This window comes from Molossus molossus, unplaced genomic scaffold, assembly GCF_014108415.1.
Source record: "Molossus molossus isolate mMolMol1 unplaced genomic scaffold, mMolMol1.p scaffold_m16_p_12, whole genome shotgun sequence".
In the NCBI taxonomy this organism is placed as follows: Eukaryota; Metazoa; Chordata; class Mammalia; order Chiroptera; family Molossidae; genus Molossus; species Molossus molossus.
Window position 1 is genome coordinate 38,224,400 of NW_023425347.1, and position 27,247 is coordinate 38,251,646.

At 41.4% G+C, this 27,247-nt stretch overlaps 1 protein-coding gene across 1 annotated transcript in view; it reads right to left on the reverse strand.

Annotated features, from left to right (window-relative positions):
- The window catches only part of DNAI3 (dynein axonemal intermediate chain 3), a 68,739-nt gene that overhangs the window by 40,138 nt on the left and 1,354 nt on the right, over window positions 1-27,247 (reverse strand). The window contains exons 2-6 of the mRNA XM_036256776.1: window positions 17,842-18,023; window positions 10,594-10,698; window positions 8,723-8,881; window positions 7,482-7,681; window positions 1,908-2,024 (exon numbers count right to left, since the gene is read on the reverse strand). Of these exons, the coding sequence (XP_036112669.1) occupies window positions 1,908-2,024; window positions 7,482-7,681; window positions 8,723-8,881; window positions 10,594-10,698; window positions 17,842-18,023 (763 nt within the window). The remainder of the gene's footprint in view (window positions 1-1,907; window positions 2,025-7,481; window positions 7,682-8,722; window positions 8,882-10,593; window positions 10,699-17,841; window positions 18,024-27,247) is intronic.

Below are 27,247 nucleotides of genomic sequence, written 5' to 3' on the forward strand. Positions count from 1 at the left end.
TTCCTTGAAATGGATTGTACAGAGACAGACGTCTCATTTTTAATGTTGGTATCAGTAAAGATTTAAATACTTAATTCCAATAAGTGGAAAAAGAAACCTTACGTTTTCTTGTTTCTTTTTTTTTTTTCCCACATAGGAAAAAACTATAGCATTCGTCCTGTGAGTGGCAAATAATTAATGCACTCTCTGAATCATTGATGAATTTTTGAGCCAAATTCTCCCTAGGCATAGGTAGTTTTCAGGACATTTAATCCAGTTTGAAAGAACTAATGATGTTTTCTTAAAAATGAAAAAGCTTAACTTGAGCTATCTGTGAACTAGACCACAAAATTTTTAATTTTGGAAAGAAATGGAAACCAACCTATTGGAAACAACTGGCAGACCTTTCTATCATTGATTCCACTTCTCTGAAATCTGGTATCAACTTGATGAGAACTTGTCAAGTTCTTTCTCCGGTTGGTTGGTTGGTTGGTTGGTTGGTTCATTCATTCATTCATTCATTCATTTTTATCCTCACCTGAGAACATTTTTTGATATTTTGTTCGGATAGAGTGGGAGGGAGAGAGAGAGAGAGAAACATTGACGTGAAAGGGACACATCGAGTGGTTGCCACCCGCACGACCCAACCAGGGCCAGGGACAAACTGCAACCGAGGTGCATGCCCTCCGCGGGAACCGAACCTGAGTCTCTCTGGACCGCAGGCCAATGCTCTAACCGCTGAGCCAAACCGGCCAGGGCTCTTGCTCTGGTTTAGAAGCCCCAAGGCTCTGGCCAGGGTCCTAGTACCATTGTAGAAGCATTTTGAAGACACCTCTCTTTCAGAGCCAGTAAGAGTGGCAGCAACACAGGAATTAGGGATAAGGATGACATAGCCAAGAAGTACCTCTGGACTGAGTTCAGGTTCTTATTTACAAAGATATTTTTGTAAGTTCCTGTCACCATCACTGTAATGATGTCCTCCACATCCGCAGCATCCTCATCTTTGCTCTCCTACAAAAGTTAATGAAGCTGCCCTGGCCAGTTTGGCTCAGCGGTTGGAGCGTCGGCCTGCGGTACAGAGAGACCCGGGTTCGGTTCCCGCTAAGGGCATGTACCTCGGTTGCAGTTTGTCCCCGGCCCTGGTTGGTCGTGCGGGTGGCAGCCACTCGATGTGTCCCTTCACATCGATGTTTCTCTCTCTCTCTCTTCCTCTCTCTCCCTCCCGCTCTATCTGAACAAAAAATGTCCTCGGGTGAGGATTAAAAAAAAAAAAAAAAAAAAAAAAAAAGTTAATGAAGCTAAGAAGGGGAGTGAGGAGTGGAGAAAAGGACTTAAAGAAACCATGGCAAATAAACGCCAATTTGCTGTTAGGAAAGCATCCTCACATACTCAACTGTATTCATCTTCCAGGTCCTAGCTTGCAAGGTCTAGAATGTTGCTTGCAAGAGGAGAAGGGGAGACTGAGAACCTGTAGGAGGTGTCATATGTTCATGCAAACCTGATAATTGTCTTTACACTTTCCATCCAGATACCATTTATGGAGGTTTTTTTTTTTTTTTTTTTTTAAGACTTATTATTATAACTAAACATGCAGATTTTATGTTTTATTCTTTAAAAACTATTTTTTTGTTAATCCTCACCAGTGGATATTGTTTCTATTGATTTTTAGAGAAAGTGGAAGGCAGGGAGGAAGGAGGAGGGGAGAGAAAGAGAAAGAGAGAGACATTGATGTGAAAGAGACACATCCATTGATTGCCTCCTGCAGGCACCCAGAGGGGGGGCCAGGGATTGAACCTGCAACCCAGGTATGTGCCCTTGACAGGGAATAGAACCGGAGACCCTTCTGTGCTCGGGCTGACACACCAACCACTGAGCCACACCAGGCAGGGCTTATATTCTATTCTTATATTTTAATATAAAATTTTTACCTTATGGACATGTTGTTAAGAAAATCAGCTAAAGGCTTTGATTGTCCAAGTATTTCTTTTTCCTCTTCTAAAAATTCTCTCGGATAATATTGTGTAGTCGCATTTTTGGGATATGTCCTAATATAGTAAAAGAAAATTGAATAACACAAATTAGATCAAAGAAAAGCAAATATAGTCATGACAGATCAAAGGTTTATCTCTGTGACAGTATTAGGATGTTATTTTATATTTAGATTTTATAAATTGAATTTTTTTATCTTAGAAAATTGATATTGATCGCCATTCAAAGTATTGTGTATTTCTCTCAAACATAATCAATAAGCTCTTATTTAAAATTTTTTAATTTAGATATCATTTTGAACTTACAGGAAAGTTGTAAGAAGAATATAAAAAAATCCCATACACATTCCATCCCAATTCACCAATTATTAACATGTTGCCACATTTACTCATCATTTGCTCTCTCTTCATTTCATCAAATCAGTGTTTCTTAAGCAGTGCAATCCTGCTCCACCCCTACAGCCTGGGAACCTTGGGCAAAGTCTGAAAGCCTTTTTGGTGGACGCACCTGGGAAGTGCTCCTGACATCCCTGGGAAGTGCCCAGGGATGCTGTGAAACAGCCTTCAGTGCACAGGACAGCCCCCACCTGCACCCCAGTAATTATCCAGCCCCAAATGTTAGTAGTGTTCAGGTTGAGAAACTCTGCTCTGAGTATGCAAAACTAGGAACAATTCTCATTCAGGCAGGATGGCAGCACAGTCTCTGGAGAAAAGCTCATTCCAACCAGACTGACTGTTCTCAGTGCTCACCTTGCATTGCACTTCTGGCCTTTGTCAGCCTCACCCACCAGGCTGGGTGAGCTCCTCGATCTGGGTGTGGGCTATAGAAAGGTCACATGACACAGCCCTTAAGAGTGTGCACTCTGTGATGGCTGCCTGGCTTTGAAGCCCGATTCTATCCCTTACCAGCTATGTGACCCCGAGCTAATTATTTAATTTCTCTGTGCCTGTTTTCTCATCTCTAAATAAAATTCTTAAAGTCTCTAGCTCACAGGGTTATTGTAAGAATTGCATGTGCTAATACATGTAAAGCTTTTAAACCAATGCTAGCACATTTTAAGTGCTCAATAAACTATTAGGTTGTATTTAATCTTTGTTGAACAAATGTCAGTAAAACATTTCTGTGAGAGCAATCAAACAGAGGGGTAGGGAGCTTTGCTTACACTGAGTAGAATAGTTCATTCTCCCACCCTAGCCGCCCCCACCCCAATATCAACACCCGGAGCAGAAGCAGAGTGATGGAAAGAAATGTTCGTATTAGCATCAAAGAGACTTGGGTTCAAATCTCAGCTTCGCTTTTAATTTCTATCCCACAGGTAGGATTAAGAAGTTATATGGCACCTGGTGATTTCATCAAAGTAGCAACATGACTAACAGTCACTCTTATTTTTTTGTTTGTTTGTTTGTTTGTTTTTTGATCCTCACCCGAGGACATTTTTCCATTTTTTGTTCAGATAGAGTGGGGAGGGAGAGAGAGAAAAAGAAACATCGACGTGAAAGGGACACATCGAGTGCTTGCCACCCACACAACCCAACCAGGGCTAGGGACAAACTGCAACTGAGGTACGTGCCCTTAGAGGGAACCGAACCCGGGTCTCTCAGGACCGCAGGCCGACGTTCTACCGCTGAGCCAAACCAGCCAGGGCTTATTTTTGTTTTAATGATCTGTTTTATTGTTTTCCAGCAAAGCTATTCACTATTGATTCAAATTTAGATTATGTTCCAAATATTGAGCTTTCATTTTTAACCTCTCTGCCTCGGTTTCCTTATTTGTAAAGTGAAAATGGTACCAACCTCAGCGCGGTCGTGAGGATTTACTGAGTCGATGTGCCAAGAGCCTAGAAGAACACTGGCGTGTGGGGAGAGCCCTGCAAACGTCTGCTTTCGTTGCCATTACTCTTTGAATCTCATCTTTGACCTTTTCCCCCTTTTTACTTCTTTCGTCACAATCATGTATCCCATCTTCTCAGACCTGCTAATTTCCTGATCTCAGTGAGTGGTACCAGCATTCTTCGTCACCTAGGTCTGAACCGCTTGAGTTCTTATGATTTATTTATTTTTTTCACTTTGTGGGTCAAGGCCTGCCCTTATTTCTCATCGATTCACTCCAGGTGCTATACAGAAGTGACTGTCCATGATTGCCAGTCAGCATCCACGGAGAGCCTGTTAAGGTCCCTGCTGTCAGAAGTTCACTGTCCCTTTCTGAGTCCACCTCCTGAGTCTACCCTGGCGGACTCATTCTTGTCACTTTTCTGTACCCTGGCAGGAACACAGAAGTCTCTGGTTGGCTTAACTAAAAAATTTCTCTCAAAATCTAAGTTTTTTGGGGAACTAATCTATCATCTCGTTCCTTCTAGTCTCACCCTCACTTCTTGGTGTTTATGAGTCTCTGATGTTCTAATCCTCTGCTGAGACTCCACTACCAATCCTTATCTTTCTCTTCAACTATTTGGTTCTGGCCTGTATGTTCATGTGCCTCCCTGGTTTCTGACCCATTACTTATCCTGACCCGGGGATTCTAAGTATGTGGGCCTTGACTTTAACATTGCACTTCCATGGTTTCTGACTCGTTGCTTCACATAGATCTGGAAAGCATGCTTTGTACTACACTCCACTCTGCTGACCCCGAGCCTCCGGGTCACAGTCCCTCTCACCGTATATTTCATGGCTCTTCTCTTAACATTGAACTCGAGTCAGTCATCCATCCCAACATTCTTCCTGAACTAGGTTCCTCTCCTTCTCCTTTCCTTCCTCATTCCCTTATTCCCTCATTTAATAAATCTGTGCCAGGAACTGTCCTAGATGTTGGGGGCATAGAAGTAAACAAAATAGACCAAGTTTCTCTCTCATGAGCTTAAATTCTAAGTGGTAGGTGGGAAGAAGGTGAGAAAAGAGAGACAATGACAAATACACATCAAGTGATGATAATAGTGCCATGAAGAAAAAAATAGAGTCAGGGGATAGATAGAAATGGGGGTTGTTGCTTTTCTAAAGGAGTACTGGGGAATGCCTCAAGGAAGCAGGGATCTGAATGAAGGAGGAAGTGAACCCTAAGGATGGGGGAAGAGCAGCCTATGTAGAGGAACTGTGAGCATAAACACATCAGGTATGAGTATGCTCGGTGAATTCAAGGAACAAGGAGACCAGTCTGGCTGGAATGGATGAGCAAGGAGAATCATGGGAAATAAAGGCAGAGGGGCAAATGGGATCCAAATTAGTCTGACTCTTTTTTGGAGAACAGAATGTAGGAGGGCAACAAGAGGTAGAGGAAGCCCAGTCAGGAAGTCTTATAATAATCCAGGAAAGGGATGAGGATAGCTTGATCCCAGATGATAGCAATGAATATATTTTGAGAGTAGACCCAACAAAATCCAAGGTTTTGTGTCTGGGTAATTACAAGAATATCATTGCCATTTACTGAGATGAGGAAGATTCATGGAGTTTCAGGTTTGGAGGTAGAAACTTAAAAAATTGTTTGAGGGCATGTTAAATTTGAGACCTTTACAAGACCTCCAAGTAAGCAGATGGATAGAAGCATGTGGAGTTCAGGGGAGAGATTAAGGTTGAAGGCATAGATTTGAGAGTCATCAGCAAACAGGTAATGGATGACACCAAAGGACTGGATAAATTCACCCAGGGACTAGGCGTAGTTAGAGAAAACATCCGAAGGAGTTAGCCTTGGGGTCCTCTAATATTTAGAAGTTGGGAAAAGGAGGATCCTGTGAAAGAGACTGAGAAGAAGCTGCAGTGAGTTAGGAGGGGTGCAGCAAGTATGGTTCATAAACCAAGTGGAAACGTGTCGTAAGGAGGAGAAATAGTCAGTCATGTTAAATACCGCCGAGGCGTGGAGAAAGAAGAGATATTGAAGTTGGATTGGCCATCAAACCACCGGAAGTCTTTGGTAACCTGGAGATTGTTTGGAACGGGCTCCAGATAGAATGGTAGAAGAGGAAGTGGAAGTCGGGTGTCGACAACTGCTCTGAGGAATTCTGTTGTAAAGAAAAGCGGAGAGACTAGATAATAGCTGGAGAGGTCAAGAAGGCTGGGTGTTGTTTGTCTGAATGATGGGAGTTATAGTATTTTGTACTTACATGTGTCCTTTCCTCTTAGTTTACTGCCTTCCTTTAGACACTGGTCACATTTTTACCTGGATTAGTGACAGCAGACTCCTACTTGGCCAATCTCTTCAACTCCAGGCTTTTTCCCCTCTGCTTTCCAGTACATACTGCCCAGCTCATCTTATTTTAATACCTTACCATCCTGCCTCTCTCTTTTGCTTCAGAAATTGTCAAAGTTCCCTACTGTCTGCACAGAGAAACCACTACCCTGTCGACCTCTGCGACCCCCTTCCTGGTACCCAGGCTGGTCTCCTCATGGTCCCATGCCAACACTGTTCTTCCCATTCCATTGAATCATTCAGGTCATTTAAAAAAAATGTGAGCTGTGTTTCCTTTCTCCACTTCTCCAAATTATATGTAACATTTGTGGCTTATCTTCTATACATCTAAAATTATTTCAAAATAATTTTTTTTAATTCTAAAAAAAATGCTTAGCTAAATATGTCTCCAAGTTTATACAACATTCAAAGCCTAGCTCAAGTCCCCCAAATATTCCCTTGGCAGTCCATTTCAATTCACTCACTGAACACACTTTAATAAGAACCTGACGTGTGAAGTGATATGGCTTGTAGCCTCCCAGTGCACTGGATCGAAGGCAGACAGACTGGCAAGCAGATGAGTACAATGTGGGTCCTCGGTGCCATGGGAAAGACACCTTTAGGCTCTAGTGGGGTCTCATAGGAGGGAGGGATCAACTCTACCTGGTGTTTCCAGGAAGTCACAGAGGAGGGGGTGCTGAACTTAAAGGGTGAAGAGGCACAAGGTGGAAAAGGCAGTGAAGGGCATTTTATACAGAGGAACAGCATTGGCAAAGGCAGGGAGATGTGGAAGAGCAGGTATTCTGGGAGATGAAAGCAGCTCCTAGGGCTGGAGCACAGAGGACTTGTTTGGCACTGGGGTGGGGAGGGGGACGAGGCTGGAGAGGCCAACAATGCCTTGACATGGAGGCAGGAGACCTTATAATGCCATCCCATGGGCTCTGGATATGATAGGGGACCAAAGAAGAGACTTAGGCAGTGAAGTCACACAATCTGGTCTGATGTGTAAGAATGATGACCTAGGTAGAACAGAGCAGTTAGGAGGCAATGGTAATCTTCCAGGTGAAAGCAATACTGTAATTACTAACAACATCCCTGTAATTATTAACAGCATCCATCACTTTCCCACTACATAGTCTTTACATTCTTATGTACTTGAATCTCATCTTCCCATTAAGATTTTAAAAGGCATAGTTGAAAGCAATTAGAACTTCCTGAGTTGAATTACTCTGTGGAGATATATGTCATCACTGCCAATCCATTTCTACTTATGATAAAGATCTCTCAAAATAAGCTTGGCCATTGCTAGATTTTCCTGTAACTACCTTTGAAAATGCATAAACTCATTGCATGCTTACCATTTTGTCTGAGTACTTGTGTCCTTGACTTGGGGGACTACTTGCATGCCAACATCTCTCTCCAACTGCTTGATAACAAAGTTTCTGTCTGGGTAGGCTATACATTCAATACAGGCATCTTTTACACTGGAAGCATTCTGGTCACTGAACTTAATTGGTGCACCAAATTCTCTTCGTTTTCGAGAAATCATATACGTAATCTGCAACACGGGTAAGCAGTGAAGGTAACATAATCAAGTCCCTAGAGAAAAATGGGTGTGTGGCAGATGACATGGGTGCTCTGTCTAGATCCCCTCAGATCTCTTTGTATCCTTTCTGTGTCCCTCCAGTGCTTTTTGTCCCCGTGGCCACTGCCTGCTGGTCTTCTGGGAAGCACTGCTCCAGGGCTATTGGACCACTTTGCCCACAGGCACAAAGAACAGGAAGTAACTGGCTGCTTACATCTCAACCCGTTGGACACATATGGAAGCTCATCTCTTTTGCTTCTCTTTGGGACAACTCTGAGGAGTAATTTCCCCTCCAGAATTCCTCTAGGGTTTAGGCCAAAGACTTCCCCCTACCAAAATTTTGCCCTAGATTGCACCCTTGCAGGGTGTCTGCCGTGTCCCTCTCCTGCTGCTTTCTCTACTTTATGGGGCACTTTCCAAATACATCCCTCACATTCAAATCCTCCCCCCAGTGGCTGCTCTGGCAGTGCCATTGTGTCAGCCTCCTACGGCTGCTATAACCAAGCACCACAGACTGGGTGGCTTAGAACAACAGGAATTTATTCTCCCCCAGTAGTGGAGGCTAGAAGTCCGAGATCAAGATGATGGAAGTGGATTTTTTGTGGTCTCTGAGGGAGAATCTGTTGCTTGCCTCTCTCTAGCTTCTGGTGATGCCAGCAACCCTTGATGTTCCTTGAATTGTAGATACAACGCTCCCATCTCTGCCTCCTTCTTCACATGGTGTTCTTTTTCCTTGTGTCTCTGTGTCTCCATGTGGCCCTCTCTTTATAAGGACCCCAGCCAAACTGAAATAGCACCCTCCCACTTCCTAATAGGTCACATTCTGGGTACTGGGGGTTAGGACTTCACATCCTTTGGGGGAACACAATTCAATCCTAAAACAATAACCATTCTTCTATCCAAAGAAAAACCACATGCCCATAGCAAACACAGAAGCCTTACAGATCCTTCAGGAATACGTGTTATTCAACTATAGGGAGGTAAGGACTAGAGATAATAATTCAGGCCTCTGACCTGCTTTGTAGATCCCTTTACTGATTCCTCCTCAATTTCTATTTCACTGCCCAAAGAAACCCACGGCTTAGAGACAGGTGGCTTATAAAGATACGTGTCTTCAGAAGCATGCTCTTTAAATTCTTTATGTTCCTCCTGTTCTTCTGGAGTTTCTGGGGGCTAGAGTAAAACAAGTAACATTCTAAAATACATGATCAAATGCAGGTTATAGCTACATCGGTATATTTTGCAATAAACTTTACTTTTATATGAATTGATTAATCACTTCCTTATTATTTTTCTGCTTTGTTGGTTTCTTCTTTTCAATTATGAGAAGAAAACCAAGCCAAAAAGGGAAGAATAAAGAACAACAACGACAACAAAAAGTCAAGGGAACAGACAGAAGATGACAGAAGGAAAAAATGGGGGAGGAAAAAAAGGAAAAGCCATTTGATAAGAAAAAAGTGTTTACTGCACATATTTTTGAATATGGAACATGAAAACCTCATATTAAATATAAAATTTAAATATAAATATATAAACATAAAATATAAATACAGTTTTCTCCGACAATAAAATTTATTTGATAAGAGGATTATAACTATGAATAAACATGATATATATTAAATAACAAATGTTTTAAAATCAAGATGTCCGCCCTGGCCGGTTTGGCTCAGCGGTTAAAGCGTCGGCCTGCGGTCCGGAGAGACCCGGGTTCGGTTCCCGCTAAGGGCATGTACCTCGGTTGCAGTTTGTCCCTGGCCCTGGTTGGTCGTGCGGGTGGCAGCCACTCGATGTGTCCCTTCACGTCGATGTTTCTCTCTCTCTCTCTCTCCCTCCTGCTCTATCTGAACAAAGAATGAAAAAGTGTCCTCGGGTGAGGATAAAAAAAAAAAAAAATCAAGATGTCCACAAGAAGATATATACAGAGACAGATATTAATACATTAAGGCCTATATCTATATTTTTATAGGTATCTGCCAATCCATTTATCTATAAACTGAATAAGTATCAATAGGTGAGTGAACTGACATATTGTGTTATCATCATAAAGTAAAATCCCATAAAGCAGTTCCAGTGAACCAACTTGACCTACACGTATGTGATATCTTCATGTATCAACACAGATGATACCTAGAATTTTATAACTTAGCGAAAAACAAAACTTGCAGAATGATTTGTATACTTTTATGTGACTTTTAAATAAAACACATTATTTGTGGAGCATACATATGAGGTAAAAATATAAAACCATGGACAGGAAGGATATATAACAACTTTTGAATAATGGTTCCTTATAGAGAGAAACGGAACTGCAGAGGATACAAGAGGGAGTAAATCGTTATCTATTATATTTTACTTCTTTAAAAAAATGAAGTAAATATAATATTAATATTTGTTAATTCTGGGTAATGATTTTGTGGATATTTGTAATACTATTATCTGTACTTTTCTATACATTTGAAAATACTTCACTATACAGTCATGTACAGTGTTAGCCAATTTAATTTTCACAGCAGCCCTGGAAACGGACGTGGTTGGTACCACTGTTTTGCAGACGAGTGTGGTTCAGTAATCACCCCAGCTATGGAGATGGTAGGAGGAGAGCCAGGAACACAGCCCAGGAGGGGCACAGAGCAGCGGTGCCCCGGGTTTGCTGTTTCCGCTCTCACTGGGTTAACAAAGGCAAATAAGTCGCGTATCTGCTCCCCTGAGACGTTTGACTTAGTTCACCCCACATTCACTGCTCACCTACACTGGGTGCCAGAGCCCGCTCTAGGGCCCAGGGCGACAGGGCCCAACAAGGGGAACCTCAACCATGCACAGGTCTGCCCCACAGGTACCGCTTCCTCCTGGCAAGCCACAACATGCCAGGGCTCGAGTGTGCTTACATTTAAATAGTTCTCCTTGCCCTCTTCCGTTCCAATAACATAAAAGTTGAGTCCATATTTGAAGTCTTTGTCATAAACAATCAGAATTTCATCTCCAGGATAGTTCTATAGGAATATAATCAAAAGAGAAGGTGACAGAACATTGCATCCCAAAGCAACAGAATATACAGGGTGGGGCAAAAGTAGGCTCACTGTTGTTTGTACAGAAAATAATACAATAATTAAACAATAATAACACAAGAATAAACTGTGTTTCGAGTACTCACAACTGTAAACCTATTTTTGCCACCCCTGTCCATTCTTTTCAAGTACACATGGAACATTTTAAATGACAGATCATACGTGGGGCCACAAAACAAGTCAATAAATTTAAGAGGATTGAAATCACATCAAGCATATTTTCTGACCACAATGGTATGAAACTAAAAATTAATTACACAAAGAAAACTGGAAAATTCACAAATGTGTGAAGACTAAATAACATGCTACTGAATAGTAAAAGGGAGAGAGCTGATGAAGGTGAAGGATGTCCAGTGGTCATTCAATTTATTCAGACATCGACACAAAATTAATATTTCTCTGATCAATCGGTCAGACATAAAAGATAACCATAGTGTTAATCTATGGCTAATAAACCCAAATTGCAACATTATTTTATTAACTCTAAAAAGCTTTTAGAACACCATAGGTCCAAGAAAAATTACAATAAAATTTTATTTCTAACAGGAAAAAAAAAAGGAAGTATTCCTCTTATTTGGTGTTGTGCTCTGTTGCATGCTTTTTGGTGGTTCTCTGTTAGAAAAAAATCAGGACCAAAATGATGAATCAGACAATTAAAACAGTATGGGAAAATACTGGTAGATTCCTATTCAAGTTAAAATTGGGCAAGGAGGGGAAGGAAAAATGGCGGCAGAGTGAACGGAAGCTACACAGACCGTCTCCCAGAACCAAACTGGAATTACAACTATAACACAGACAAATTGACGGGAAAAGCAACAGAAAAGCAGCTTGCGAGGACCATACAACGAGGGACACTGACTTGATCCTGGTAGGCTTGCGATGGCGCGAGACGGGGCTGGGAGCCCTCGGTCGGCAGTGGCCTTAGCTGGGAGCGGCGCCCTCGGGTCACACTCCCAGGCGGCTCCACAGCACAGAGCCAGGACAGAGGCTAAAACAGCCACAGCCACTCCCCTTGGGCTCCCGCAGAGGGAGGGCAGACTGGACTGGAACTGTGTGGGGACACTCGGGATCTGGAGGGCGCTCAGAGCTTTGGCTGAGTGCAGCCACTCAGGACTGTGGCCACATTACTCCTTCCCAGGGCTCTGAGAGAGGCAGCAGCCCCTCCCTCGGAGATCCAACCCCACCCTGTGGACCATTGAAGTGCTAATTGAGGCTCACAAACAACCAGCATCTGCCCCACCCTTGGGAAATCCCCTAGTGCTAAGCACCTGAGGGAGCTTTTCAATCAACTGACAACCCAAAACTCCTCAAGTAACCTCGACTGCTAGCCTCCAGGCAAAAAGCTAGAGGATAACAGTACCTTTCCTGGGCTGGCAACTTTAACCAGGGAAGTAAGACTTGACAGTGGTGTTTAACGTGAGTCCTCCCTCGCTCATCTAAACACAGGAGAGGGAGCCACAAACAGCAGAACACCAACACTCAGAGGGAAAACTTGACAGGCTCCAAAGCCCACTGTGATAGCCAAAATGGTGAAACACAGAAACAGAAGCCAAATGAAAGAGCAAGACACCTCCACCGAAGATGGGATCAATGTGGAGCAATTAGGCATGTTAACAGAGCTAGAATTCAGAGCCATGATCTTGAGGAAGCTGAACAGCATGAGTAAGGACATAGAGACACTGAAAATAAGCCAATTGGAAATTAAAAACCATCAAGAAGAGATAAAAAATGACATATCAGAAATGAAAAACACATTGGAAGGTTTAAAAAGCAGAGTAGAGGAAGCTGAGGACCGGATCAGTGAATTAGAAGACAGGGTAGAAAAAAATCAACCAATCAGAAAAACAAAAGGAAAAAATTATTTAAAAAACAGGAAGACAGCTTAAGAGAACTATGGGACAACTGGAAACGTAATAATATTCGCATCATGGGAGTCCCCGAAGAAGAAGAAAATGAGCAAGGGATAGAGAATATATTAAAAAAAATAGTGACAGAAAACTTCCCTAATTTGGTGAAGGAAGATGGCATTCAAGTTCAAGAAGCACAGAGAGTCCCAAGTAAGAAGAACCCAAACAGGCCCACACCAAGACACATAGTAATTAAAATGCCACAAATTAAAGACAAAGAGAGAATCCTAAAAGCAGCAAGAGACAAGCAACAGGTTACCTACAAAGGGAACCCCATAAGGCTCTCAGCTGACTTCTCACAAGAAACACTACAGGCCAGAAGAGAATGGCATGAAGTAATCAAAGTCATGAAAAACAAGAATCTGAATCCAAGACTACTCTACCCAGCAAGGCTATTATTATTCAAAATAGAAGATCAAATAAAGAGCTACCCAGACAAAAAAAGGCTAAGGGAATACATTAGCACCAAACCAGCACTGCAAGAAATGTTAAAAGGACTGCTGTAATTAGCAGTAGAAATGGGAAGAAAAATAGAACCACACTAAACAAAAATGGCAATAAATAAGTACATATCAATAATCACCTGAAACATAAATGGATTGAATGCTCTGATAAAAAGACACAGAGTAGCTGATTGGATAAGAAAGCATGACTCATCTATATGTTGTTTACAAGAGACCCACCTCACAACAAAAGACTCACATAGGTTGAAAGTGAAGGGATAAAAAAAAAAATTTCCAAGCAAATGGAAATAAAAAAAAAAAGCTGGGGTAGCAATTCTCATATCTGATAAAATACAGTGATACCTCGGTTCTCGAACGCCTCGGTTTTCGACCAAATCGGTATTCGACCAGGAGATTCGAGAAACTTTTGTCTCGGAATCCGAACAAATATTTGGAACTCGAACTTCCGAGATGAGCCGAGTTGAGCCGAATGGCGTTCATTCGGCCCAGCGCGCCTTGCTTGCGTCATCAGTGTGAGTGCAGAGAGAGAGTCACGCTTTGTGGAGTCACGCTTTCTATTGGGTTTCATTGCTTCGGTTCTCGAACAATTCGGTTCTCGACCGTCCTCCTGGAACGAATTATGTTCGAGAACCGAGGTATCACTGTAGATTTCAAAATGAAGACCATAACTAGAGACAAAGAAGGCCACTATATAATATTGAAAGGATCTATCCAACAGGAAGATATAACCTTGATAAACATATATGCACCCAATATAGGAGCACCAAAATATATTAAAAATCTTCTCGAGGACTTCCAAGGAGAAATCGACTACAATCATAGCAGGGGACTTCAACACCCCGTTGACAGCACTGGATAGATCCTCTAGACAAAAAATTAGCAAGGAAACAGAGACTCTAAATGAAGCACTAGACCAAATGGATTTAATAGATATCTACAGAGAATTATACCCCAAAACTACAGAATACACATTCTTCTCAAGTGCACATGGGACATTTTCAAAGATAGACCACATGATAGGACACAAACTAAATCTCTACAAGTTCAAGAAGATTGAAATCATATCAAGCATCTTCTCAGATCACAATGGCATGAAACTAGAAATCAATTGCAACAAGAACATGCAAAGACATTTGAACACATGGAGGCTAAATAGCATATTAAACAATGAATGGGTCACCGAGGAGATCAAGGAAGAAATTAAAAACTTCTTGGAAACCAATGAAAATGAACACACAACAACACAAAATCTATGGGATGCAGCGAAAGCAGTTCTGAGAGGGAAGTTCATAGCACTACAGGCCTACCTCAAAAAACAAGAAAAATTTCTAATTGACTGTCTAACCTCACAACTTAAAGAATTAGAAAGCAAACAAAAAGAAAACTCCAGAGCAAGTAGAAGGAAGGAAATAGTAAAGATCAGAGCAGAAATAAAGGACATAGAGACCAAAAAAACAATTCAAAGGATCAATGAAACAAAGAGCTGGTTTTTTGAAAAGATAAACAAGATTGATGGACCTTTAGCTAGCCTCACCAAGAAACAAAGAGAGAGAACCCAAATACACAAAATCACAAATGAAAGAGGAGAAGTAACAACCAACACCACAGAAATACAAAAGATCATTAACAACTACTATGAACAACTATATGGCAACAAATTCGACAATCTAAGTGAAATGGACAAATTTCTGGAAACACACAGTCTCCCAAAACTATTCCCGGAAGACATAGAAAACTTGAACAGACCAATAACATCTAAGGAAATTGAAGAGGTAATCAAGACTCTCCCAGCAAATAAAAGCCCAGGCCCAGATGGCTTCACGGGGCAGTTTTACCGAACATTCAAAAAAGAAATAACACCCATTCTCCTCAAACTATTTCAAAAAATTCAAGAAGAAGGAAGACTTCCAAACATGTTCTATGAGGCCAGCATAATTCTAATTCCAAAACCAGAGAAAGACACTACGAAGAAAGAAAACTACAGGCCAATATCCCTGATGAACATAGACGCCAAAATCCTGAACAAAATATTAGCAAATCAGATCCAGAAATACATCAAAAAAATTATTCACCATGACCAAGTGGGATTCATTCCAGGGATGCAAGGCTGGTACAATATTCGCAAATCAATAAACGTGATACACCACATAAACAAAATGAAGAATAAAAACCACATGATCATATCAACAGATGCTGAAAAAGCATTCGACAAAATCCAGCATCCATTTCGGATAAAAACGCTCAGCAATGTAGAAATAGAGGGATCATATCTAGACATAATAAAGGCCATATATGAAAGACCTACAGCCAACACAATACTCAATGGACAGAAACTAAAAACATTTCCATTAAGAACAGGAACAAGACAGGGATGTCCACTTTCGCCACTCTTATTTAACATTGTACTGGAAGTCTTAGCCACAGCAATCAGACAGGAAGAAAAAATAAAAGGAATCCAAATTGGAAAGGAGGAAGTGAAACTGTCATTATTTGCAGATGACACGATATTATACATAGAAAACCCTAAAGACTCCATCAAAAATCTACTAGACTTAATAAATGAATTTGGCAAAGTAGCAGGATACAAAATTAACGTCAAGAAATCGATGGCATTTTTATACGCCAATGATGAACTCACAGAAAGAGAAACTAAGTAAACAATCCCATTTACCATCGTGCCAAAAAAATTAAGATACCTAGGAATAAACTTAACCAAAGAAGTAAAGGACCTATTTGCAGAAAACTACAGGTCATTGAAAAAAGAAATAGAGGAAGATATAAAAAAGTGGAAGCACATACCCTGTTCCTGGATTGGAAGAATTAACATCATTAAAATGTCCATACTACCCAACGCAATCTATAGATTCAATGCAATCCCCATCAAAATACCAACGACATATTTCATAGAACTAGAACAAATACTTCAAAATCTCATATGGAACCAAAAAAGACCCCAAATAGCCACAGCAATCTTGAAAAAGAAGAACAAAGTTGGAGGGATCACATTACCAGATTTCAGGTTATACTACAAAGCGGCTGTAACCAAAACAGCCTGGTACTGGCACAAGAACAGGCATATAGACTGGTGGAACAGAACTGAAAACCCAGAAATGGACCCAAGGCAATACGCTCAATTAATATTTGACAAAGGTGGCAAGAGCATACAGTGGAGTAAAGACAGCTTCTTTAATAAATGGTGTTGGGAAAATTGGACAGCTACATGCAAAAAAATGAAACTAGACCATTAACTTACACCATACACAAAAATAAACTCAAAATGGATAAAAGACTTAAATGTGACTCATGAATCCATACAAATTCTAGAAGAAAATGTAGGCAACAAAATTTCAGACATCATACGGAGCAGAATTTTCACTGATACATCACCTAAGGCAACAGAAACAAAGGAAAAAATGAACACATGGGACTACATCAAACTAAAAAGCTTCTGCACAGCAAAAGAAACAATCATAAAAATGGAAAGGCAACCCACTGTATGGGAGAACATCATTGCCAATGATGTATCAGATAAGGGGTTAATTTCCAATATATATAGAGTGCTCATGCAACTCAACAAAAGGAAGACAAAGAACCAAATTAAAAAATGGGCAGAGGAGCTGAATAGACACCTCTCCAAACAGGACATACAAATGGCCAAAAGATATATGAAGAAATGCTCAACATCACTAATCATCAGAGAGATGCAAATTAAAACAACAATGAGGTATCACCTCACACCTGTCAGAATGGCTGCCATCAACAAATCATCAAACAACAAGTGTTGGCGAGGGTGTGGAGAAAAGGGGTCTCTAGTACACTGTTGGTGGGAATGCAGACTGGTGCAGCCACTATGGAAAACAATATGGTGTTACCTCAAAAATTAAAAATTGAACTTCCATTTGACCCAGTGATCCCACTGCTAGGAATATACCCTAAGAAGCCTGAAACACCAATCAGGAAGAATATATGTACCCCCATGTTCGTAGCAGCACTATTTACAATAGCTAAGATCTGGAAACAGCCCAAGTGTCCATCAGTAGACGAATGGATAAAAAAGCTGTGGTACATATACACAATGGAGTATTATGCAGCGGTAAGAAAGAAAGATCTCTTATCCTTTGAGACGACATGGAGGGACCTGGAAAGTATTATCCTAAGTGAAAGAAGCCAAGCAGAAAAAGACAAATACCACATGATCTCACTTATATACGGAATATAATGAACATAACAGTCTGAGGAATACGGTAGACCCAGAAACATGGAAGTAGGGCACAGACTGACATCCCTCAGAAGAGGGGATGGGGGGTGGGGGGGTGGGAAGAGATAAACCACAGAACTTATATGCATGTATGGATACCAATGGCCATGGACAACTAAGCCGGGGACGGGGCGGAGGTGGGGTGGGGTGGGGGGTGCCAATGGGGTAAAAAAGGTAAAATATCTGTAACAAAAAAATAAATAAAAAGTTTATAAAAAAAAAAAAAATGGGCAAGGATCAGCTTTTCTGGGTGTGGAATAAGACAGTCACTGATTCGTGTTTGCTTTTCCCAGAGGATCATCAAGCAGGATTCCAGGAAGCGGGGCCAGCTAATATTTGCAAATGCCAGATCTCAATGCAGCAATCTCTCCAACTTACTTATTAGGTATCGGGAATCCCCTGAAGCAAGACTGACAAATAAAGAGGATGTTGTACTTACCTGGATGACTTTTTTGACTGGGTGGAAATCAGATACTGCAGCTCTGTTGTAAAAGTCTGTCAAAATATCTTGTTTTTTGATAAGTTTATAAGGTTGTTCATCTGTCAGGTCTTCATCTATTCGGCAGTTGAATATTTCTTGGGTCTTGGTAGTTAACACTAAAGGATAAATTTCTGGATGACCTGGGGAAGACAAAGCCGAATTTTGACATTAAATGCAACAACTTAAAATATTAACAATGGGAAACGTGCAATTGTTTGCTTTAAGTACATGTCTTGGTTAAAATTTTTTAAAGACTTTAACATCATTGTTCTTATTTTTAAAGTAAACCTATCCATTATTTTTAAAAATGTCAAAAAGGATTAAAAAAGAAAATATAAATACCCATAATACTATATCTCAAGAGAGAACCTCTGTTAATAGTTCGCTGTATTTCTTCCCAGCCACTCCACATGTAGTATCCCATATGAAATCTTAAATCCTGCCTTTAACACTTACCGCATGTCACAAGTATTTTACCATGTCATTATATAATCTTTCTAACATATCATTTTAAATTAATGTAACTCTGTAGCATAATTTTCAACTGTTCTGTTGTTGATAAACATTACTTTTTTTCTCATTTGTTTCCAATGATTGTAAATAACTCTACAAAGAGATACATAGTGAGTAATTTTTTAAAAATTGCATTTCAAATTATTTTCTTAGAATAGTTTTTTTATTTTTTTAATTAATTAATTTATTTTTGTTACAGATGTTTCTCCTTTCCCCCCAATGATTGCCCCCTCCCCTCCCCACCTTGTCTCCAGCTTTGTTCTCCATGTCCATTGTTCATGCATACATGCATATAAGTTCTGTGGTTTATCTCTCCCCCACCACACCCTCTTCTGGGGATTGTCAGTCTGTATCCCACTTTCATGTCTCTGGGACTACCCCATTCCTCAGACTGTTATGTTCATTATATTCCACAAATAAATGAGATCATATGATACTTGTCTTTCTCTGCTTGGCTTCTTTCGCTTAGGATAATACTCTCCAGGTCCCTCCATGTCATCTCAAAGGATAAGAGATCCTTCTTTCTTACAGCTGCATAGTACTCCATTGTGTATATGTACCACAGCTTTTTTATCCATTCGTCTACTGATGGACACTTGGGCTGTTTCCAGATCTTAGCTATTGTAAATAGTGCTGCTATGAACATGGGGGTACATATATTCTTTCTGGTTGGTGGTTCAGGCTTCTTAGGGTATATTCCTAGAAGTGGGATCACTGGGTCAAATGGAAGTTCAATTTTTAATTTTTTGAGGTAACACCATATTGTTTTCCATAGTGGCTGCACCAGTCTGCATTCCCACCAACAGTGTACTAGAGTCCCCTTTTCTCCACACCCTCGCCAACACTTGTTGTTTGATGATTTGTTGATGGCAGCCATTCTGACAGGTGTGAGGTGATACCTCATTGTTGTTTTAATTTGCATCTCTCTGATGATTAGTGATGTTGAGCATTTCTTCATATGTCTCTTAGCCATTTGTATGTCCTGTTTGGAGAGGTGTCTATTTAGGTCCTCTGCCCATTTTTTAATTGGGTTCTTTGTCTTCCTTTTGTTGAGTTGTATGAATACTCTATATATTTTGGAAATTAGCCCCTTATTTGATGTATCATTGGCAATTATGCTCTTCCATATAGTGGGTTCCTTTTTCATTTTGATGGTTGTTTCTTTTGCTGTGCAGAAGCTTTTTAGTTTGATGTAGTCCCATGTGTTCATTTTCTCCTTTGTTTCTATTGCCTTAGGTGATGTATCAGTGAAAATTTACTAGACTTAATAAATGAATTTGGCAAAGTAGCAGGATACAAAATTAACGTCAAGAAATCGATGGCATTTTTATACGCCAATGATGAACTCACAGAAAGAGAAACTAAGTAAACAATCCCATTTACCATTGCAGCAAAAAAAATAAGATACCTAGGAATAAACGTAACCAAAGAAATAAAGGACCTATTTGCAGAAAACTACAGGTCATTGAACAAAGAAATAGAGGAAGATATAAAAAAGTGGAAGCACATACCCTGTTCCTGGATTGGAAGAATTAACATCATGAAAATGTCCATACTACCCAAAGCAATCTATAGATTTAATGCAATCCCCATCAAAATACCAATGACATACTTCACAGAACTAGAACAAATACTTCAAAATCTCATATGGAACAAAAAAAGACCCCAAATAGCCACAGAAAAAGAAGAACAAAGTTGGAGGGATCACATTACCAGATTTCAGGTTATACTACAAAGCCACCATAATCAAAACAGCCTGGTATTGGCACAAGGACAGGCATATAAACCAGTGGAACAGAACAGAGAACCCAGAAATGGACCCAAGGTAATATGCTCAATTAGTGTTTGACAAAGGTGGCAAGAGCATACAGTGGAGTAAAGACAGCCTCTTTAATAAATGGTGTTGGGAAAATTGGACAGCTACATGCAAAACAATGAAACTAGACCATCAATTTACACCCTACACAAGAATAAACTCAAAATGGATAAAAGACTTAAATGTGACTCATGAATCCATAAAAATCCTAGAAGAAACTGTAGGCAACAAACTTTCAGACATCATGGGCAGCATTATTTTCTTAGGATAGCTTTTGAGAGTGAAATTATTGGTTCAAAGGTGTGAATACCTTTTTAGGCTCTATCAAACCTGTGTTGTTTTTCTAAAGCATCCCCACCCTCATCCCTCTGCTCTCTCTCTCTCCAGGTGACCTCACTTCATATCTCACAGAAAAAGCCTGTCTGTGCAGCACAGAATCCTGGTTGTCCCACAGCCCTCCTACCAGCTGACCGCTTCCCTCCACTTAGAAGACCTGCCCATCCTTCCCCTTTCTCAGCCCTCGAGGCCCACTCACTTCTCCTCCCCCTCGACTTCTCCTCCCTCTGTACTGCTTTTCCTCAGCAAGCAGATTTGCCCAATGGTTTCCTATTTTAAAGAAAACTTCGCTTGACTTTACAGAGGTACCTCTGCTCCCTAGGGCTCCTTCTTTTCTCGGTCAGACGTGTTACTCCATTCTTCACACGTTAAAGCTACTGATTTCCCAGTTCAGTTGTATTAGCAAACGCTTGGAAGTGGGGACAAAGGTGGGGTAGGGAATCCCTGTTCCCTCCTCTGGTTCCTCAGTCCCAGGTTTGCCTTCAGAAGAGGAGGGAGACTAGGTTCAAGAGGCCTCCGGTCCTGCTCTTCCTGTCCCTTTGTTCCTGACCGCAGGCCAGTCCTCCGCAGCAGCAGGCTCTGAGACGGGATGGAAGAGGATAGGTGTCCTCTTGCCTGTTGCCATCCCCTCTAACAAGCCTTCTTCTCATTTTCTTATCACCACCAGCTTCCAGCACCCCAGTCGCGGCTCTGCATCTGCCTCCAGACCTCCCTCCCTCAACTCCATGCTGCCAGGGCGCCACAGCCTACTCCCACTTTCCCCAGACCCCACACACCTGGATCTCCTGATACTCCACCGCCGCCCCCCCCCCTCCCCTGCTGCTCAGCAGGTGAGCTGTCAAGGGTGTGCATGTGGCCTCTGACCCGGGAATTTTCCATGTATTTCCCACAGAAACATTTACCCCTTGCTTTAGTGGCCCTATGGTACAATTATTCAGGTAGTTTTTTTGTGGTACATGCCCCTAGCGGGAACCGAACCCGGGACTCTCTGGTCAGCAGGCCGACGCTCAACCGCTGAGCCAAACTGGACAGGGCAATTTGGGGGTTTTAATGATTGTGTGCATAGCAATGATTACATATGGAAAATATATTCCAGATTACAATCTGTTGGCATAATAAACATTTGGAATACAAATTGTTCATAAATTAGGGAAAAACTGCCCATTTTTATCTCCCTCAAAATGCTGACCCTAACTTTTGGCACCTAGAAGACACTTAACAAACATCTGTTGAGTTGATTCATCTGTATAGATTATCCTTTGAAAACACTCTGCCAAGGGTCATTTGTAGGGTCTAATGCATGCGAGTTCTGCAGTTTAGCCTTTAGAAACCACTGGTGGGACTGTGAGGCTCAGGCTGAGCTAGAGCCAAAAAAGGAGGTGGCATCCTTCATACACCGTGGCATCCTTCATACACCGAGGCATCACAAAGGCCACAGCCTTCTGCCATCCAAGAAACAGAAAGACAGTGAGAAGACTGTGTTCCATGTCACTCACCCCCACGAAACATGCTTCAAAGTCTACTAGCTGGACATTGCTCACTAAAGTGACCCTTTCACACTGATTGGACTTTATCAAGGCAACTGTAATATAGAATCTAACTTTCCTTTATCTAGAACTTAGTAAAACTAGTAGACTGTTTCTGGTTGCAATTGACAGTCATTAATAACTTCAGGCAAAACCCCCACAGTCTACTACTTTCAAGCCCTACCGAAACAATGGCCAAACTAAACAGAGCAAGGCCTGATGCTCCTGGCCACCTCCCTGGGTCTCCGGCAAAATTCAATAAAAGGATGCTGCTACATGGGCTTTGAGGTTTATGCTGAAGACAGCACCCCAGGCTGTGGTGCTTGGCAAGGAGACGGGCCGTGGGCTCAGTCAGCCTCCAGCAGAGTGGGATGTTGGCGGCTCCAGGAGGGTGAGGACGTTGTTGTATCAGAGGAAACGGACTGCAAGACGCCCTGAAGCGTAGAGTCAGGAGTGCCTGCTGCAAGGGCAAGACCTGCTGGATAGGTGCCAGGCTGGGGTGCTGAGTGCATAAGGATGTGGGTGAACCACAATAACAGGCAATTATAGTAACTTCTGTGGAGCACCTGCTGCGTGTGAGGCGCTGCTCTAAGCACTGTACACGTGTCATTAATTGATTTAATCTTCACAACATTCTGAGGTGGTTACTATAATTCTATCCATTTGTTTTAGCTGAGAAAATGGAGGACCTGCAAAGTTCAAATACCGTATTGAAGGTCGGGAGCTAGGAGTTGGAAATAGGGGAGCTGGAATTCGAACCCAGGGCCCTGCACTCTAACTACCATGCTATACTTTCTCTCTAATGTGTGAACACAGCAGAGCTCAGGAGTGGGGCTTACTCCTTCTCCGCACATAGTTAGAGAGGTGACAGGGTGACATACCACAGGGTGCAGTGGCAGTCATTTACCTAATAGACTGATAGAGCAGAAACCAAAAACAGACTCAAGCTCTACTGTGTACAATTCAATCCTTGAAATCTCACTGTGTCAACAAGAAAGAAGCCTAAGAAATATAAATCATGTCCTGCATGTTGAAACAGAATTACTTTAAATAACTTTCATGCATTTCATATATATATATATATATATATATATATATATATATATATATATATAATGTTTTGGTTGATGTTTACTTTTGTTTTTGGTATGTGTCCCTAGTGGGAACCGAACCCAGGACTCTCTGGTCTGCAGGCTGATGCTTCAACTGCTGAGCCAAACCGGCCAGGGCTGATGTTTACTTTTTAAAAAAGCATTACACTGATATTTAATTAACAAATAATAAACTGTATGTACATAAAGCGTACAATTTGCTAAATATATGCACATACCCATGAAATCATCCCATGATCGAGATAAAGAACACACCCATAATGCCCAGTTTCCTCCTGCCCTTCCTCCCAGCATGCTTCCAGCACCTCCAGGCAGCCACTGATCAGCTTTCTGTTGCTATAGGTTAGTTTGCTTGTGGAGTATATATAAGTAAAATTGCACAGTATTATACTCTTGTTTGTGTGTCTTCTTTTACTCTGCGTAATTATTTTGAGATTCATTCATGTTGTTGCATGTAGCAATGGTTCATTCATTTATATTTCTAGCTAGTATTCCGTAAAAGGAAAATTGATTAGACAAAGATTTCTTAAAATTGATGGCTTTGGGTATGGTATCTAGGAAATCTTTGCTTAATCCAAGTTTACAAGATTTCCTCCTATGTTGTCTTCTAAAAGTTTTACAATATTTCGTTTTACATTTAGGTTTATGATCCATTTTGAACTAATTGTTGTGTATGATGTGAGGTATAGATTGAGGTTCACCTTTTTGAGAAGACTATTGTTCTCCACTGAACTGCCTTTGCCCTTTTGTTGAAAATCAATTGACCACATATATGTGGGTCTTCTTTTGGACTCTCCATTATTGATTGATTGAATTCTCTATCTTCATGGCATCTTCTTTAAAAAATTATTTTTCAGTTACATTTGGCATATACTATTATATTAGTTTCAGATATACAACATAGTGATTAGGCATTTATATGCCTTTACATCACCGCAACCTACAACATCTTGTCATACAGTAACAACAGTTAAGGTGAACCTTGTGACAGCTTCATGTAAGAAAATGTGCCTGTACTCCAGAACCCAACTTCTGCAACAGTCTCAAGAGCTGGGTGGGTATCGCTACTTCATTCTTCAGATGAGGAAGTGGGGACTCAGAGAGCTGAAACCATTTGTGGCTACACGGTTCTAAGTGGCAGAATCATGATTTGAACCAGGTCTCTCTAATTCCAAAACCTGTGCAATAAATCACTTGTGGGGAACAGAATAATATCCCCCGAAAGATGTCCATGGCTTACTTCCTGACACCTGTGAATTGATTGCTTGATTAAGTTAATGACCTTAGCGGAAAAGTTAATGATCTTGAGATGGGCAGATTTTTGGGCCCCTGAGATGGGCCTGACGTAATCACAAGGGTCCTTATAGAGAAAGGCAGGAGGGTCAGCATCAAGGAAGGAGATGTCATGGGTGTGGGGGCAGAGGTCAAAGAGAGAGAAAGTTTAGGAGATGCTGTGCTGCTGGCTTTGAAGATAGGGGGAGGGGCCAAGAGTCACTGAATACAGCTTGTCTGTAGCTGAAAAGGGTAAGGAAATATTATCCTTTCAGAGACTCCAGAAGGAACCAGCCCTGCTAGCACCTGGGCTTTACCCCAGTGAAAGTAATTTCAGACTCCAATTTCCAAAACTGTAAGATAATGAATTTTGTGGTAGTTTGTCATGGCAGCAATATGCAACTAATAAATCACTGATATTCTAACCTGTATTAAAGTATGACATAATTTGGGTACATTATTTAACTTTTGGGAGTCCCAGCACCTCCCTCTTGTCAGGGCCATGATGATGTTACATTATAGAGCTGAAGGGATGACAGAGTGTGCAGGGTGCAAAGCGGTTGCTCCGTCAACGTCAGCTGTGTATACAAGTCCTACATCTTTTCTAGCAGCCTCTAGACGTTGCCCGTCAGGTCCTCAGGAGACAGTTGTTTAGCTAGTCTGTGGATCCCTTGGTCTCTCTGAAGAAAAGAGAATCCTTGTCTCTTAGAGAGTGACAGCCATGAGCCCTGAGTGATGTCTGATAATGTCTGGACCCCGCAGCAAGGAAGTCAGAGGGACCCTGATGTTACCCGGAGAGGAGTCTTGGAGTAGAGGAGAGAGGTTCTGGTATAACAGGACCTAAATCACAATCTGTCCTCAAGTCTCACTACAAAGTACTGAGGTTTGTTTGCTTGTTTTGTTTTGTTTTTCTTCTTAAACAAATACACTCACTTCTATTTTTTCAGTCCTTTCACTCCCAACTGAAACATCTCTACCATATCCCTTCTCAGGTTCATGGATTTTTTTTTACCAGTCAACTAATGTAGTCAAGAAATATTTATTGAGCAACTACTATGTGAAAAGCATGATGCTAGTGCCAAGGTAGACAGTCTAGAGGGTGAGACACATTAAAAGACAAATACAGGGGCTCTTCCTCCAGGGAGCACACCCATGCCATCCCCTTCCCTCTCTTTCCCTGACAGGCACGGATCTCTTAAACTCCAAGGGACCCCATGAGTCTTGCAATAAGCAGTGGCAGCTCATCCTGGGCTAATCCCTTGAGCCTGTCTCCAAGGCCCCCTTTTCTGACTTCCAGTGAGCCGAAGCAGCTCGCCTGGCTCTCCTGTTGCTTCTTCTATGTCCTTCCTTGTTTTACTGCCCTAAGTGTGTTTTTGTTGCACTCAAAAAATTCTTGTTTGCTTATCTAAAAAAAAAAAAAAGACAAATACACTCAGATATACCTAAGCACAAATTGTGACAAGTGCTAACTAGAAGAAAACAGGGTGAGAGATAGAACCAAGGAAGGTAGACATGGTGGTGGGTTTACTTAGATAGGAAGAGCAGAGAAAGCAATTCATTCATCCAGCCATCCAGCCATTCATGAATTCAATCAATCAACAAATATATATATATTTTTTTATCCTCACCCAAGGACATTTTTCCACTTTTTGCACAGACAGAGTGGGAGGGAGAGAGAGGAAGAGAGAGAGAGAGAAACATCGATGTGAAAGGGACACATCGAGTGGCCACCACCCGCACGACCAACCAGGGCCGGGGACAAACTGCAACCAAGGTACATGCCCTTAGCGGGAACCGAACCCGGGTCTCTCCAGACCGCAGGTGGGCGCTCTAACCGCTGAGCCAAACCGGCCAGGGCTCAATCAACAAATATTTATTGAGTAGGTATTATATGTCAAGGTCTGTTCCAGCCATTAGGGTACAGTGGTGAACAAGAGTTTCTGTTCTGGAGGGAATGTGTGTGTGTATGTGTGTGTGTGTGTGTGTGTAAATAAATTATAAATGCATTAACAAATAAATACAGTGATTTGTGGATTTTGTATTTGAAAATTCACTTACTAAAATTTACTTGTAACTCTCAAATCAACAGCTGTGGCGCTTTCATGGCCACCAGTGGACATGCTCCCAGTGGCAAGAGAGTTGAGTGGTCCGATGTGCACGTCGCCCACCGAGGTCAAACAAGACGACGCTCCGCTGTCCTGTTTCAGTGCTCATACTGGAAACAGGTATCCTTTCCATTGTCTAGTTAGTGTCACATCTGCCACAATTTTGTGCTTCTTACTGGTGATTTTGTTATTTAAAATGGTCCTCAGGTGTGGTGCGGAAGTGCTGCACGGTGTTCCTAAGCGTAAGAAGGCTGTGGTGCGGGTTGTGGAGGAAATACGTATGTTAGGTAAGGATGGCTTAGGCGCGAGTTACGGTGCTGTTGTCTGTGAGTTCAATGTTAATGAATTAACAATATATATTAAATAAAGTGTCTTTCAAAAATAAACACACATAGAAAGGCTATATAGTAATTGGTTAATGAACATGTTATGACCAGAGGCTCATAGGAATCTAACCCTGTATTTGACCTGAGTGCAATAGCTCAGCATTTGCTAATTTAGTGTTCACAGCGACTACGGAGAACTTCCACCGAGAATGAGAATTGACTCTACTTTGACTTCAGAATTACAGTAAGTGCTGTGAAGGCAAGGGTACTAGGTGAAAGAGAGGCCTTCAGGAAATGCCTCTTCCAGAGATGGGATTGGATACTGGATCTGAACAATGAGATAATTGCATAAAGATCT